The sequence below is a fragment of the Meriones unguiculatus genome, chromosome 7 (assembly GCF_030254825.1).
Source record: "Meriones unguiculatus strain TT.TT164.6M chromosome 7, Bangor_MerUng_6.1, whole genome shotgun sequence".
NCBI classification, from domain to species: Eukaryota; Metazoa; Chordata; class Mammalia; order Rodentia; family Muridae; genus Meriones; species Meriones unguiculatus.
In genome coordinates, this window is record NC_083355.1 from 105,666,780 (window position 1) to 105,684,504 (window position 17,725).

General features: G+C 46.4%; 1 protein-coding gene across 2 annotated transcripts in view; it reads left to right on the plus strand.

Moving 5' to 3' along the window:
* Window positions 1-17,725, plus strand: part of Tdp1 (tyrosyl-DNA phosphodiesterase 1) — a 76,997-nt gene that overhangs the window by 42,189 nt on the left and 17,083 nt on the right. For both annotated transcript variants that reach the window (XM_021656662.2, XM_060388032.1), the window contains one exon: window positions 15,482-15,584. In XM_021656662.2, the coding sequence (XP_021512337.1) occupies window positions 15,482-15,584 (103 nt within the window). The remainder of the gene's footprint in view (window positions 1-15,481; window positions 15,585-17,725) is intronic.

Consider the following 17,725-nt stretch of genomic DNA (forward strand, 5'->3'; position numbering starts at 1 on the left):
TGTCAGAATAAATGAATTAGGAAGAAAAACATTTCTTACAAGTTGGCTTAATTTGCCTGTAAATTTGAGCTGGTATGTAGTCCTTACATTTAGTCAGTAAGCACAGAGAAGGCTGACCAGTAGGGCTCTGTCATCCACATTCTGTACATAGGATGGTGCGGGCCTAGGTATGTGCTGCTTCTGAAGTGGGAGGGTCAGGGAAGCCTTGTTTCAGTGACCTTCAAACTGAGAGCTGAAAGTGAGATAGGTTCCCTGTGTCTGGATGGCTGAAGGAGAGCAGGGCAAGAGTGGACACAAACAGGCTGTGGCATTTGAGAGGCAGCAGCGAAGAGTGCTGTCGAGTCAGGGAAGGGACAGCGGGCAGAGAGCAAGCAGCTTGTGGCCACCTTTTTCCACGTTAGGGGCAGAAGTGCCTGGAAGTTCTCCTGAAGTTCCTGAGGCTTTATTAGTCACAGGCCTATGAGAAACAGTTATCCATCAGGAAATGATATCATTTGAATTGGCTGGCATCCAGATGTGCTTTGAGAAGACAGTTTATTCCGAAGAGATGGCTCAATGGGTAACATCACGTACAGCTCTTAGTGGAGGACGCAGGATTGGTTCTCAGCGCCCATGTTGGTGGCTCACAACCACTTGTAACTCCAGCTCCAGGGATTAAATGTCCTCTTCTGGACTCTGGGGGCACTTGCTCTCATGTGCACATAACCTCCCTCCCACTTACCCTATTACACACAATTAAAGCTAAGGCTTTTCCTTTACAGAGAAAAGGAGTCTTTAGAAGAAGATAGGGCTTTAATAGACTCAACTTGAGCTAACATAAAAATCGTGTGTTATTAATGCTATTAATACTAATAGAGCAGTATTAGTATTTACTCAAAGTATTTGCTAAAGTGCATAGAATTGATAAAAACGATAGTCTTATAAAAGGTTAGCAGGATCTCAAAAGATCTCTGTTTCTAATCTACAAAAATGATGTGCTTTGCTATGGTGTTTACTGCCATATCTTAATGACCTGGCATTTCCCAGCCAACGGTAAGTGAGGGCATTAGCCTCCTGGCCTTGGGGGTTTTGTTTTCTACAAAACAAAGAGTTTTAGACAAGCTGCACATTCCCACCCACCCACCCTCTTTTAAGAATATATTATTTTATGTGTGTGGGTGTTGGAATGTAACTAAATGTAAAGTTGCACCATGGGCACGCAGTGCCCTTGGAGGCCGGACGAGCCTGTCGGATTTCCTGAAACTGGAATTGGAGGGCCGTGAGCCACCATGTGGGTGCTAGGTCCAGCCTGGGGTATCCGGAAGAACAGCCAGCGCTCTTCACTGCCAAGCCATCTCTCCAGCCCCATTTTTTTTTAAATTATATTTTAGTTTGATGTAGGGTCTTTCTAAGTTGTCTAGGCTAGACTTGGAATTTGCAGGCCTCCCGTCTCAGCACCACCGTGCCAAGGTTCAACATGGCCTCTTGATGCAATCATATGAGCACAGATGTGTGAGACAGCTGTCATTGAACACAGCATATTCCTTTTCTTTTTTTTTTAATTAACAGTGTACTCCAAGGGTAAAAGTATAGCATAGTAAATACATATACCTGTAACGTGGGCATTTGTTACTGTTGTCAGTTATTGTCTACAGTGTATGTCATTGTATGTGCTAGAAACTTTCTATGGCTGGCAGCGCAGTAGCTTCACTTTCATCAACTTCAGCATGACTGTAACTAGACGGTATGGATTGGGGGCTGTAGGATATTATCATGGGCCACCACCACTCATGATTCTGTGTTTACTGAAATGTCATTGTGCAGGGTATCACTGGATTTAAGAATCCTTTAAAAGCTATTTTCCTTTTTACAGTTTTACAATCTAATAAATATGAATTACAAAAAACAAAATATAATAAAGTATACAATAAAAAAAAGTGGAGTATAGGGAGGTTGTCCTCCATTCCTATCCCTCCACCCTAGCCACTGTACTTTTCATCCTGAAACCATTACCTTTAGTTGCCTGGGCATGTAATAGCTTCAATCTCAACATCCTGTTCAAGCCTGATACCCTCAGAATGTGATTTAATCTGACCATATAATTTGAAGAAATAACCCGAGACAAGATCCAAAGATCAGAGTCCTAATTTGGATTTCCATTTACTAGCTTTGCCATTTAAATTTTGGAAAAACCCACTTGAGTTTTGTTTTGTTTTGTGTTTCGTTTTTGCTGTTATTGTTGTTTTCCCGAGACAGTATTTCCCTGTGTAGCCTTGGCTGTCCTGAACTCACTTGTAGACCAGGCTGGCCTTGCCTCACAGCAATCCACCTAACTACCTACCTCTGCCTCCCTGAGTGCTGGGATTAAAGGCTTGTGCCACCACACCAGACTCAAAAAACCCATTTACAATATGAGCTTTTTATCTGATTTAATGGAATGTTCTGAGGATAATGATAGAAAATATATGAGGATATTGTCCATTAAGCCATATAATATAGTTTAATATTAGTTGGTTAGGCCTCTTTACATTCATGAAGTCAGTGTCTAAAACTGTTCTCTGGTTTGCATATAGAACACATTAAAATACAGTATGTGATTTAAAGACTTGTTTGTGGGGACTAGAGAGATAGCTCAATGGTAAAGAGTGCTTGCTGCTCTTGTGGGGGACCAGCCTTCAGTTCTCAGCACCTGACTCGGTTGCTCACAATTGCCAGTAATTCCAGTTCCACAGGATCCAATGTGCAGAGCTTCTGCACATGTATAATGTACACACAAATAAATCATTGTTGAAGACTTGTCTGTAGACTACATTTTAAAAAGCTCAATTTTAGTCTAATCTGATAATTGATGAGAATTATCCAACTTAAAGACAAGCGCTTTGTGCGAGCCTGTAGTGCCAGCACTCGGGAGACAGAGGCAGGCAGATCTGGAGTTCAAGTGCAGCCTAGTCTACAGAACTAGTTCAAGGGCGTCCAGAGCCACACAGAGAAACCCTGTCTCGAAAACAAACAAAGATACCTTTCCACCAGATACCTTACGTTTCAGAAACTCACGACTGGCAGTTTAGCCAGGTGGACATTAGGCTAGCTATTTTCTCTTTTGTCTGGCTGTTCGCTTCTATGGCAGATCTTCCCATGAAATCAGCATCGTTTTGAAATGAGCATTCTTTTGTTAAAGAAGTTACCACTACGTGACGACAGATACAGTCATCAGATTTTTACTGCAGCATCAAGTAAGCAAGAGGCCGAGCTTTAGAAGAACCCTTGACTAAAAGATTGGGCCTTGGTGTAGTTAGCAAACCCGATGAGAACAATTATGGAAGCTATGCATTGTGGGAGGCAAGAAATAAGGTGGTTTCTAACACTAGCTGGAGCACTATTATGGTTGCCTAGCAACTGACAGGCACTGTTTGATAGAGATTGGGCAGAAATGTTGGTGCTGCCACTCAGAAAAAACGAGACAAGTGCTTGACTACAAAATCGCTGTTGGCTTTTTGGAGAAACATAAAAGACATTCTCCTCCTCTGCGTTGCACTATCATTCTATAATGCTCTTCCCTGCTGTCTGCTCCTTAGAGTGTGAAGCCGTGGGGATTTTTTTCCCCCTTCTTTTGTCTGTGGTATTTGGAGGACATCAAATTGGATCACACAAAAGAACACTTGTAGATGTTATAGAGAAGACTGGGTTGCCTGGTGCCCCCAAGATAACCAGGACTCTTTGGTACGCCTTTTGTACTTTGTTACAAAAGATGTTATCAGCCCTACAGTCTGCAAACGATTTCTTTTGTACTTTAGAGATGATTCAAGGCCACTGACCACCTTCACTTGCATCCTGGTACAAGCAGAGCAAAGACAGCATTTCTTTGTTCATATGCGTGTGAGCCAGCCTCCAGAAACATCTATCCCTGGTGGGAAAATGTTTGAGACTATCTCCTAGAGCCTGGAGGCCCTTTGTGTGCTGGCATTCCTGGTCAGGAGGTGTGCCTGTTAGTTCCCCACCAAGGACTGCCCTTCAGAAAAAAGTAAAAAAAGAAATGCGTGTGTGTTTGTGTGTATTAGCTGTGCCTTGTATAGCATTTATTATATGTTTTTAATGCTAACTCTAAGTCTCTCAAGAACTGGGTACTGATCTTATTCTCGCTTTAGGGTTGTGAGGGAGAAAAAAGCATAGAGAATGTAAATGGTGTGTGCCTGATGACCCAAGTGTGAAAGACAGGGAAACATGAAATTCAGGCCCAAATAATCCATCGTAAATATTTTGTGCATGAGCTTTGGTTATGGATGATGCACAAGACAGATGTGGACCAGGGACTTGGGTCTAGTTAGAATCATCCCGCTGAAGTATGCCCTGAGATGGCACTGCTGACTGAGGCACTGTGGAGAGCTCAGCTCAGACTCCTGCAGCCCCTGGCTTGGTGAAGCAGCAGCAAACCCCATTTCCCTCCTCCCTTCTGTTCCTGCCGTTACTGGACCAGACCTCACTGATCTCTCTCCAAGCCTGATGCCCAGTGTGCGCTAGCTTCCTGCCTAGCTTGATTTTAATTTCTGACCTAGCCAGACACGGGTCTATAATCTTAGCTACTCAAGAGGCTGGAGGGGGAAGATTTCAGGTTCAAGGCCAATGTGGGCAACTTTGTGAAACCCTGCCTCAAAATGAAAAAAAGGCGACAAAGTAGGCTGGGGATATTGCTCAGTGCCCTTTATGTGTGAGGCCCTCGTTTCATTCTCCAGTACCGCCACCACCAACGCAAAATGCTTCCACGATGGCTGTAGCTTATGGCCTGTGCTAAGCAAGTCAGATGGCAGTGTAGTCTTTGAGCCTACAGTGTAATAGCACATCACAATAGTGAGTACTTACAGCAGCAAAACCACTTCCTTCGTATTCAGGAAGCAAAGGGGAGAAGAGAGGTGAGAGCCCCAGAATTTCCTTCAGGGGCCTGTATCCAATGACTAAAATGCCTCACGCAAGGCCCCCCCCCCAAATCTTTAGCACATGGATATTTGGGTCACACTTAGCCAGATCCTACTGCTTATCAAATCCCCTCCTGAAGCTTCATGCAATTTTTCCCTGTGGAAATTATCTGTCTCACCTACCCAACCTCCCTGCTGCTGTCAGTCAGTATCCCTATGGATGCCCCAACTGCTATAGCCTAAGCACACATCCTGAACTCCTCCCCCACAGCCTGATCACTAGTCACAGATCAGCTATCATTATCCAATCTCAAGGCCCACACAACCAGCATGATAGCCCAAGTAGGTATGAAAAGTGTGCTTGCAAATGGCAGAAGGGGTGAGTAAAAGGCTGAGCAATCATAGGATGCTTAACAGTGCTGGACAAGAGAACCAGCCAGATGGCTCAAGCTGGAGGTGGCTTTTGCTTTTGCATCATGTGGCTGAGTTTGGTATGAACAGACTGTATGGTTAGAAGCCAGAGAACTTCGATACTCAGCTGCCAGGAAGTGACTAGCAAATGGGAATTGAGTGAGCATGCTAAAATGTTTTAAGAGTACTCTGAAGTTCTTGGCATCAGACCTCAACAAAGCCTGGCACTGAGCAGATATCCAGTAGACGTTTGAATGAATGAACACAGGCAGGACACAAAGCCTGAAGGGCAACAGTAGGGTGAGTAAGACCCCCAAACCTGGGAGCCAAAATAGATTGATTCTCTCTTTAAGTTAATTGTCTCAAGTTGTTTGTTACTCTGATAGATGTGGCCAGCAACAGGCTTCAGGGCTGCTTTAGGTGGAGGAAGTAATGAACCAGAAGGTGCTGGGTCACAGTGGGGGCAGAGAGGACCATGGGTTGGCAAAGAGTGTTGTATAGAGTGGGAAAGAAGCTGGAAAGTTGTGGGAGCAGCTTTGGGGACAGGCAAGAGATTTTATTTCAGACTTTGCAGATGGGGATCATCGAAGGTTTTCAAACAAGGGAGCCAGGTGAACCAGCTAATAATACTGAGAGTGTCTACTGTTCACAGTTATTGTAACTGCCATACCGTCTGTGAGAAATAGCTCTGTCAGCTTTCTGAGCTCTAAATGGCCTAGGTGTCATTACACCTGTCTGTCGGTATGGAAACAGGCACAGAGTTTAGGCTGTTCATCTTATTGGTTGAACTGGATCTTCTTCTGTCTTTTTTTTCCCCTCCATATGATACTCTTTTTTTTTTTTTTTTTTTTTTCTGGAGTTCGTGTGTCCATGTTGATGGGCTAGACTAGAATGTGGAGTCAGGAAGTCCTCCTGAGACAGATACAGACTCCCAAGGATGGAACCGTACATGTCAGTGCAGGCTGGGTAAGATGAGGAAGTCATTCGCATGGACTAGGACAGAGGGTCAGAGTGGTAGCAGGCTAGGAGCAGCAAGGAAGGAGCGCATTGCCCGTGAGGTGAACACAGTCCTGTCACAGTTACGGATGTTGTCAGGCTCTGAGCTGGATACAAGCCCCAAGAAGGCTGTTTCTCAAGCTGTCTCACAGGGTATCAGTGGGAACCTAGTCTCTTCTCTAGAGCAGAAATTCTTGGTGCTATTCATTATAAAGCTCCAAAGGTATAAGGAAGAGTCCCAGCAGACTGCCATTCTGGGACCTAGAAACTGAGCTGAGGTACCAGGCTTCGTAAACTCAGGGCCTTCAGAGGGTGTCAGGCCTGGAAGGTCAGTTAACACAGTGCCAAGCCATGCACTGGTCTTGTTGGTCATTGCTGGCTAAACAAACAGCCTAGGAGCAGCAGCCAGAAGAGAGAGTCCCTGTCTGCCTGTTTCCCGCTGCCCAACCAAGAGTGGGGCTCCATCTGTGCTGTGCACACTGTGTTCCCTGGAACGCCATGAGTTCTGAAAACTTCTTTCCAAGGCCACAACAGTGGACAAAGGGAGATGAGCACAGGCAGTTTCTGCCTCCTCTGGAGACAATAGTTTTTTGTTTGTTAAAATGCTCCCTATAAACAAAGAATTCTCCGGGCTAGAAAGGAAGGAGGGAGGGAGGAAGGAAGGAAACTTTGAAAGTATGATTAAAATATTTCATTTCCCAGGACCTATCCTAAGAAAATTTCACAGTTCTATAAAGGAATGAAACCTTTCCCAATCTTTCCTGTATACTCTTCGTCATAGTTTCCTTTGCCTAGGCAATCGCATCCATTCACCATTGCAGCCAATGAGCAGAAGGTGTTAACTCCAAATACGCTCTTCACAGTTTGTCATATTTATAGCTTCCCCACCATGAGAGGTCCATCAGAACAATGGACCATTTAAGCAGATGACGAAATACTAAGCAGCATTTGGTTATCACATTGGTTGTGATTCATGGCATGTTTAAATTTTTTGATATGGCGCCTTAATACCAATTCTGACTACAATTTGAAAAGCTTTTTTTTTTTTTAATGAGGCCATTGCCTTTGTCTGCAGAGGTCAGTTTTCTCATTACACTTACTTATTTATGTACACGCATGTGTGCGGTCAAAGGTTAACTTAGGGAGTCCTCTCCTTCCACCGTGTGGATCCCAGGGATCAAACTTAGGTTGTCAGTTTTCTTGGAAAGTGCCTTGACCCACTGAGCCATCTACCAGCCCCAACTGTGGAGTTTGGTTTTGCTTTTTATTGATTTGGTCTTTTGTTTTTTGGTTGGTTGGTTGGTTGGTTGGTTGGTTGGTTGGTTGGTTGGTTGGTTGGTTGAATTAAATGTAGGGCCCATGCTTGCCAGGGAAGCACTCTCTCACTGAGCTATATCATCAGCTAGAAGGAATTTTGACCCCTTCTCATTTTGAATCCTTGATGCTGATATGATGGCCTCTCAAGTCCTTATAATCGTACCTGTGGGATCAAGGATAGACGGTTCCGTGGGAAAACAAAAGTGGTGTGCCCGTAGAATGCCTAAGCCTCCGCTTGGAGTTCACTGTGTATGTGAGAGGCTGTGCTAGGGGATCGTGGCTTGCCTGGGCCTGGGGAACAAGGTGGCGTCTTCAAGTAGACTGACGAGGATCCACTTGGCGATTTGTCAAAGTGTAGACTTGCAAAAGCCCCCACTGTGTGCAGCGTTCCTGCAGCACCCTGCTCACACTTGTCTGTGCGGAAACAGGCCAGCGGGATCTTCATTTTTCCGTTCCTGCTGGAATTTCTTTGTCACATCATGAAAGCGCTATCTCCTAAGATTGCTCAACATGTGCAGACTTGATTTCGTCTTCACCCTGCTGTTATGTTGCTGGCTCCTTACCACCTTCTGTAATAACAGCAGGGGACTTACATGTGTGTCCTGCCTTATAACTTGGTTGTGTTTCTGCCTTGGGGACTCTTGCCGTGGCTGTGGCGTCAGGGTTGCACTCTGGTGAATGGTGTTTCGACCCATTTATGCTAAAACGGTATGACTAGAAAGCCCGGGAAGATCCACCTCCCATGGTGTTCCCTCAGTTAGTGACTCACACCAGAGGAAAGGGTCAGAGTCACCGCCCATAAACCAGCAAAGTGTCAATGCTGCTAAGAGCAAATATTACTGTGCACCGTTCATGTGCTAGGGACTTCACACACCTTCCGTGGCAGACCCCTCCTCACACAGTGTTAGGAGACGGGTGTCACTGTATTGACTGCAAGGGAGGCTGCTGATTGGCAGGATAGCACTGACAGTGGTCAGAATACGAGCGACCCAAGGTCTGTGTATGCTAAGCCTTCTGTCCTTTGCATTTTGTGTTTAACTCTCAGCAGACTCTTTCTCCAGATTTTGACTTAAGTATTTTACTCCTCTAACTACATCTTAGTTCTCTCCCAAGTTTTCCTCAGCTGTGTGAATCAGCCCCTTCTCCTGCATAAAGTGCATGTTTTTTGCCTGCCTGACGTCTTCAGGACTCAGTGTTAGGAAAGATCTGGGGGCTGGAGGAGCAGCCGACAGCTCCTGAAAGAGATGGAGCTTCCGGGGGAGGAAAGGGCTCAGGCTTGTAAGAGTGGGCAGAGTGGAAGGTATCCTGGACAAAGAAAGGACGTTTGCAGATCCATGGGGGCGGGATAGATACGACATTGTACAGACAGAAGCAGAAGAACCGTGGCAGGCAGGAACAGGAAATAAAATTGAAAAGCATGGATCCAATCCTTTCTGGAGGGTCTCAGATGCCAGGTGATGGTACTTATTTGAGGTTTTGTTTGAAAGGATGTTTTCTGAGAACCATAGGAGATCGATATGGAATGAGAAACCTGAGACAGAGCCATTTGGAGCTCTGCTCTACAGTACAGCGTCCCAAACTAGGGCCTTTACTGGAAACATGTTACAGGCTACATCAAAACACTGGCTGAAAATATCAGCCCAGAAAGCAGATAAGTCCATAATGCCTGAGATATTTGGGCGTGACTGAACAGAAGGGAATCGGCCTTAAAAGATGAAGAAACTGAGAGGCAACCAACATTTAAGTAGCTGGTACACATCTTAAATCCCAATATTCAGAAGTCAGAGGCAGGAATATGTCTGTGAGTTCCAGGCCAGCCAGTACAAAAAAAAGAAAAAAAACTCCTGGGGAAAATCCTGCCAATACCTAGATTTTAGCCCAGCGTGACCCATTTTAAACTCCTCATCGACAGGAACATAATATAGTAAATTTGTTATTTAAAGGCACAGACACTATGGCCATCTGTTACAGCAACGATAAACCAAAACACGCTGCACCCACTAGTCAGACTTTCCATCTGTGTAACAAACACCTGAGAAAATCAGCTCACTGGAGGGGTCACCGTATCAGACGTGGCAGCGTGGTTCCAAGGTCATGGTAAGACTGAGCATTGCGGTGGCAGCATGTGGCAGAGGCTTAGCATAGGGAGGACCAGACACGCATGGAGACAGAGGACACAGGGATGGGATGCCCAAAGGACCTGCCCCTAACGACTGTCTTGTTCCAGCCGTGCCTCACCTCCTGAATGACGCCATGAGCCCAGGAAACGGGCTTTGTTTTAAGAGACACTTCATATTCAGATAACCTTAAAGAAGAGCATATTTTTTTAATTTTTTATTAATTACACTTTATTCACTTTGTACCCCCCTGTGGTTCCCTCCCTCCTCCCGTCCCAACCCCTCCCTTCCTCCACCCTCTGCATGCGTGTCCCTCCCCAAGTCCACTGATAGAAGAAGAGCTTTTAAAACACAAGTTTCACAGAATTAAGCACAAACGTGGCTGAAAATACGGAACACCGCTCCTCATCGGAGCAATCCTAGTTGAAGACGTAGTCTGTTAGAATGCAGTGTTCTCAGTGACCCAAGAGCACCGTTTTGTACTTTGAGAGATAATCTACAAAAGATGTTTTCGAAGGAAATTTGACAATCTCCGAATCCCAGCTTCTTCTGTGCCCTGAAATATAGCAGGAATCATCCACTGTGAGCCTTTCTTTTCCCTTACAGTGAAACGGTTTTTTCTTTTCCTCTTCCATGTGACATTTTATTGCAGTCCATAGAGAGAGAGCCGAAGGGCAGTACAAGGGAGCCCAGAGCCAATGACAAAAGGCAGCATGCAGTGCCTGTGTATGTTTGCAGAAGGCGTGCTACTGGGGGCGTTCAGAACAGGTGACAGCAGCAGCGGCTGTGGTCTGCCATTCCCTTCCCACTGCAGCTGCTCAGCCTGCTCCTCAGCATTCCCTGTCAGCACTGTGTGACATTTGTCTGTGCAAGTGTCCATGCGCCACCTCTGACACACCCAGGGGTGCGGTAGCTTCAGTGTATAAGCCCTGCCTTTTCTTCGTGAAGCTGCAGCCTAGACTGTTGCGTAATTGAGATCCAGAGAGATGCTTCATCAGCCAACAGGTCCCCGTAGCAGCAGTCACCCTGGAGGATGCCTCCATCTTTAACAAAAACCTAGCAGTGAGCCCGGCCAGCAGCTCTAATGATGCTGAAGCTAATACTGGCCATGACTGCCCCTGCCACCGCCAGTGTTTAGGCTCCGAAAGATCCATGGAGCAGGTTGTAGACTTGAGGCCATCTTCATGGGGTCCCTTCTCTTGAATAGCTGTCTCCGGCAGATTATCGTGACCCAGTAAGTACTCTTGGTCTGAGGCTCTCAGTGGAAACTAGGAATTTTTCTCTTTGGGGTGACAGGGGAGCTCCCCAGGTAGATGTGCAGACAGTGGCTTGGAGAATCTGGTCTGGTAAAGTGTTGGGTCTCAAAGGCCACCCTTCCCCCACACATGCCCACTGTAGAGACAAGAGCCCAAAGCAGAGGAGAATACGGACCTGGGGAGTCACTGTTAATAGGAAGTAGGGATAAACCATCCGCTCCAGCTGCGGGGTTCTTTTCTCAGGCTCTGTCTTCCTTTCCTCTCCAGGCTTCTTCACACTCATCCATATGTGCCTTGTGTATCCCATATGTGCTTTACAAGCAGTCTCCTGAGATTTCATTTAGGCCTTCTTAGGGTTGACGGTATATATTTATTTGTCAAAAGTTGATACAGAATTTTGTATATTGTGGACCAAGGTGAAGCCTTTTGTGAGCAGCCACAGCTGAGAAGCTGAGGCGGAGCAATTATCACTATCCATGTCCCCTGTAGGCACTGCCCTTCACTCCCTTAGCAGTGTCGTCTTGGTGTGTTGTTCAGTCCGGGCTGCTGTGTAAGCACCACCTGCGGCTTCTGAACCCCGCAGTGTTTCTCCCAGTTCTGGAGGCTGGGATGGCAGGTAAAGATGAGATCAAGTCTTCTTCTAAGGTTGCAGAGAGCTAACTTCTCCTCATACTCTCACGTGGTGGAAAGAGGCCAAGGCAGTTCCTAGACCTCTTATAAAGTCATATTTCTGATTAGGATGAACCCGAGACATTCTCCGAGGTGTTTCCAGGTTGAACGAGAGACAGCTGTCATTTTGGTAACGCAGTCTGTTACTGTGTCGCTGTGCACCAGCTCACTCCGCTGGCATGAGGGAGCAGCTGAACCTGCTTTCCTTCCGCAGTCCTCCAAAGCTCCTCTGACCCCTGGGCCGTCCTCTGTGTGTTCACCTAGTTCTGGGGTATATGGTCTGCCTTCTCTAAGACACTCACCCAATGCTAGAGGCCACATGACCTGACCGGAGTTTGTGTGCTCATGGCCTTAATTCATGATCATGGTTCTAGGGTGTTGCTCATATTTTACCTGCTCCGGGTAGACTCCCAGCTCCCATATCAGGGCAAAGCTCACAGAGCTGTGTCTTACAATGCTGTGTTCACCAGCTCCCACAACTGCAAGAAGTCAAGATTTCTAGAAAAAGAAAAAAAAAAAAAAACATGCACATCCACCTTTGTTAGATGCAGTCTTCTAACTCTCTAGCCCTAATTGAGCTTTAACTAACACACCTCTGTCCCTCAAAATTTGCTCTTTTTCACTGTTACCTCATCAGTAGCCTGGGTGGTTTCTGGTAGACAGTAACACTTGACACATCCTCAATCTACCCTTGTCTACAGCCACACCACACTGAATGTCCCCAATCTCATCTAAATCCAACTCTGTACAATTGCATCCCTCAAAGGATGACGTAATCCTTCCCTTTCAAATACAGTGAAAGTGAATAAATGCACCTGGGACTGTGGGAGAAAGGTTGCTGGGTCCACAGAGAAGCAGGAAAAAAAAAAAGCCGGAAGGATGGAGGAGTGGACATTGGGTATGAGCGGAAAAGAGCAGCTAGAACGCTTTCCACGTCCCAGGAGCACACGAACTTTGCATGAGCCTCAGGGTATTACTTTGCCCTGTAGAAGACACTGGTGGCTTTTTCTGCCTATCTATACCACCCACACCCAGAGCAGACAGCATGAGAGCTTAGAAATACATTCCCAGTCTTCCTGGCTGCCCTGGGTGCCAGTGATTCAAAGCATTACTCATAATGTAAGAAAATATTAAAGATGACATTTCAAGGAATGTTGATTTGTCACCCAGACAACCTACAAGTGTCTTTCAAGTCTCCCAGTATTCAGGATAGATTTTGAAGGCTGCAGATAACTTGGAATTTGGTTAGAAGGCAAGTACAGAAACAGGCTAGGAGGGAGCCATTTGTAAGAGTGTCCCCTGGTTTCCATTTACCCTTGCTGGGGATAAGCCCTCAACCTGTGACATGTGAGGGGACACAGTTAATGCAGGAAGAATGAGAAGCCCTTCCAAGGGCACCTTTGGCTCGGGGTATCATGTTGCCGACATTCACAGGAGTTACCCAGAAGGCGAAGATCTAGAAAGTAAGAAAAGCTTTGAGAAGATAACCTTGACCTCAGCCATTAGACATTTGCCTTAGCATGTGGAAGGTGCCATTTATTTCTGACAGGTTGTCTTTCCTAAATGTTTTCCTAAAGTGATACCTCTCTACTTCTGTTTCTCTATGACCTTGTACCACAGAAAGGCTCCCCATGCCCAGTGTGCTCCAACTGCTTGAGAAGGCAGGTAAATGTTCTTAGAGGGAGGGTCTCCTGTAGCCCCAGCCAGCCCTGGACTCCTGATCCTGATCCCCCACCTCCACCTCCAGAGTTCAGCAGTTACACACCTGCGCTGTCACTGCCAGCTCCTAATATCCATCTTTAAGGAGAAGTAGAACTTAGGCAAACCTAGTTGGTTTTGTTTGTTTGTTTGTTTTTAAGGCCATGAGGTAGGTTACTCTGAATAATTAGCAGAGCAATTTTCTAAAGTTGCACACATTTATGGGCAATACTATATACAGTATATAGTGACCAAAGCAGAATAAAGACTGTTTCCATCTCTGCAAACATTCATCCCTGAATTTCTTCAACTCATGTCATTTAGCCCTTTTTATAATGTGTGAGAAGTTCTCAGGATTTACTGCTGGGTAGGGCTGCTGTTTACTTTCCCCTTGGCACTTGCATAACACCCTCGGATACTGTAAGTGCTGGGCCTCAAGGTGGAGGCCTCCAGGCCAGTACTCCAAGTCCCCAAGTCCCACGGCAGAACTGTATAGTGTCTTCAGCAATAGACTTTTGCCTTCATATTCTGGGAATTAACCAAGGGCAGCAGCTGTCCCCTGTATTGTTTAGGAGGTATTGTGGACCTTTCTGACCAACAACTTGCAGGGAAATATTCCCTACCTGGTACTGGAGTTTTTGTTAGATCATCTATGGCTCCTGAGGAACATCCTTTTTGTCTGGGGAGAGAAATATATCTAGCTTATAAAGTAATAGGCTTCCCAATAGCTTTTCAAACAGTTTTAGTGTTATCTCATCTATCCTCTGTATTACCCGCTCTCCTCCCTACCCTCTTTCTAGTTAGTTCCCTCCCCCATCTTCCCCTTTATAGCACCTGCATTCCTGTTATCCTCAAATTATACACACACACTTTATGATGGTTAATTTTGATTGTCAACCTGTCTGTCTGTGAAGGTGTTTCCAGAAGGTTTAAGTGAATAGGGAAGACCCACCTCGAATGTGGTCCACACTCATGGTCCATCGTTCATCCCTCTCGGCCACCGAACTAGGGCTACAACATCCAGCTGCATGTGGTCCTGCAGCGACAGCTGCAGTCAGTATCACTGCCGAGCCATAATAGCCATAATAGGTACCCTTAAACTGTGAGCCACAAGCAAAGAAGCAAACAATGCAGAAGTTGTTTCTGGCTGTGTAGAGCTCTAGGATTCATTTTGACACCAGCTGACTGGCCTTCCTCTGCGCCCCCCCCCAAGCCCCACCCCTTCCCAGCCTCCAGGGAGTGCTGTGCTCCTCTCACTTCTGTGAAGTCAGCATCTTGGCATTTCTTTTGTGTCTATTCAGGTCTCCTTCCTCCTGTTGTGCTAGGAAATTTTTTTTTAAGCCATACCCACAACTCTGTCTATATTAAACATGTTTCTAAATGAGCCATTTCTTTCTGACTGCAAGTACCAGGCTAGTGGCCCCAGAGCTGCTTTCTTTTCAGCAAAAGTAGAAACCAGCTTTAATTGTTCCTTCCCCCAAAAAAGATAGAAAGTGGCTACATGTATATGATAATATTGTTTTTTCTTTTAAAGTTTTTTTTTTTTTTAATTTTTATTAGTTTTAGTAATGTGTAAGTATCTGTGTGTAGGTGTGTGCACATGACTGCAGTGCCCTTGGAGACCAGAAGAGGGCATTGGATCCCTTGGATCTGGTGTTACTGGCACTCGGGAACTACGTGGGTGCTAGGAATCAAACTCTGGTCCTCTGTAAGAGCCTCACTCACTCACACCCTTCACCACTGAGCCAGGCCTCCAGCCCCACAGATCTTTCTTAAGTGCTGCTTTTATGTACAACAAAACTAGAAGCCATAGCACTACCAGGACTATAAAAAGAAAAGGGAGTTTGGACATGGAAAAAAATACTTCTAAGGAAGATAATCATTTTAATAACTGCTCTGGGGGTATGCAGATGAGGGTGAAGCTATCCCAAATTAGCAATGAGATAAGTCCTGAGAATTACAGCCCAGTGGGGCCTAAATTTCCTTTTCAATACCACAGTTGTGCTCAAAACCGAATCAACATGATTGCGGCTATATATTTTTTGACCAATGCCCTTGCAGCTGTGCACATCTGACCCCACTGAGATGCCACACTGAAACAGCCCCTTCTGTGTCCTTGTCTCCACAGTGCAAATCTGTCCAAGGCTGCCTGGGGAGCACTGGAGAAGAATGGCACCCAGCTGATGATCCGCTCCTACGAACTTGGGGTCCTTTTCCTCCCGTCGGCATTTGTGAGTCACACTTCACCTGCCCACTCCCTCACACGTGCTCTAAGTGGGACCTCTCTCTTCTCTTCCTCTGGTCCCAATATGGACCCAGCGTGGTCTGGTAACAAGGTCAGGATTCTAATCCCAAACCCATGGTTTTAACGTGAGGTACCTGGCCAGAGGCTGAAAAGTGAGGTTAATAACCATGTGAAGTAAATACTGTGAAGCAAGATGTGAAGATTTATACCATGGGAAACAAGTTATCAAAGGAGTGGTCCAGCCAAGCACAGGACTTTGGGGGCCGGGGGTGGTGGGGAAGGGAAAGGTGCCTCTGCACCCTCTGGTCTATAGGGAGAGGTCGGAAGAGGCATTACAACAGAAAAGGAATTGGCATTCGCAAAGCTGGAGAGCAGAGAGTTTGGGGTTTAGCTGAGGACACAGGTGCCATGAGCACCCAGTAATGCACCGTGCTGGAAGTGGTCTCTTAAGATGTTGAGAGCATCAGCTCCTTGGCAACTTTGAAACGGGAAACAGCTTCCATGGCCAAATACCAGATGACGTGTCTGCCGTGCCTGTGGGGACCAGGTGGCCTAAGCCATATGCTTCACTATACACTAGAATCCTGCTTCCAGACTCTCATTTCTCTGAGGTACAGAAGCCCCGGGACCTCTTCTACCCACCTCACACTCTCTAGGAACACTCCTAATGACAGGGTACAGTCAGGGTTGCCCACACAGGGAGATGTCTAATCCCTCCCCCCATCTCCCCTTTTACCACTTGTTGTAGTTTTAGGAGAGGTCTACTGTGAGCTGCTTGGGATGAACTAGGTTTAGCTAAGGCAGTACAATGACCGTGGCCATAGACTTAAATCAGCCCATGAGCATCAACGGATTCACAGTCTCACAGCGTGCTGCAAAGCACCCACTTTCTTAGCACGCCCAGCGGCACTCTCTCTTTCCCCCTCTTCCCCATCCTCTGGGGAGCAGCGCTCTTACTCCTCTCCCCTCCACTTGCCAGTCTGTACCTGTCTTCCGCCCCAGAGGGTTTCAGGAAGTAACTAACTGCCCACTCTAAGCACTGCCGTAAGGTTTGGGCTCCGTCTCTTTCTTACTGAGTAGATATCCGTTTGCTGCTTACAGCTAGATTTCAGTGTCACAGCTTCAAGGAAGTGATGTCCCTGAGGTTCCACAGCTAGAGCAGGGTCTAGCCCCGAGGCCTCTGTCTTCTGCCTGTTCCCTCTATCTTTCGCTTCTATCACGGTTCTGGTAAAGTGCAAGTTCGTGAATCTAGACTGCAGTGCGCAGATACTTGCTGCTGTTGTGGGGACTGGCTTCAATCTAGGTCAGACTTGTCTCTCAGTACTGCCTCAACTGATGGAGTACATTCCATGCCTTTCTTCTTTGCCGTTTGTTGCTGGCTTTTGCAAAGTCTCTTCCGAGCTATCCTTGACCTAGGGAATGTGCTCAGAGCTGAGCATTCAGTGGCCCAGGGCCGAGCTCATCAATGCCAGCTCAGGTCCATAGGCCTCCCCTATGGGAGGGCCCTGGAGAAAGAAAAAGAAACAAGCTGTGGTCTTCATTCTCAGGAGTCTCAAGGGCACATGGACATAGGTAGATACAAAGTACAGAGCCGATGATAAGTATAAGCGTGGTCAGAGAAGTTTCTAGCTATAAGGAATCCTGGCCGGTGGGGGCACGGGCTCTGTGCCGGGCTGAGGTGTGAGGATGGGCCATAATTTCGGAGATTAGACTGGAACGGACTGGGTCCCACCTGGACGTGGAAAGACGGTCGGCATCACAAGCCAATTGTCAGAGCCCCTGAGTCTTACAAAACATAATTCTTAAATTATAGATTATCACTTATATTATTCAGAAGGTACTTGAGGATATGTGGCATTTGCAAATGTCATCAAAATCAGCTTAATCATTTAAAGGACACTAGCCAGACGGTCTGATTGCTAATGAGTTACTGTGTACTGGTCACCCCACTTCCTTGCTTTGAAGCAGGAGAAATGCCCGTGGCAGCTCTTTCTCTCTGTATCTTTTAATCACTGGTTCTTGCCATTCCTAACTGCTCAGCGCTGCTTGATAATGTCACCTCTGGTCATCCCTGCAGCCGCTGTGGCCAGGGCATGCCGGCTGCTCTACATCAGCCTCTGCTTCCTT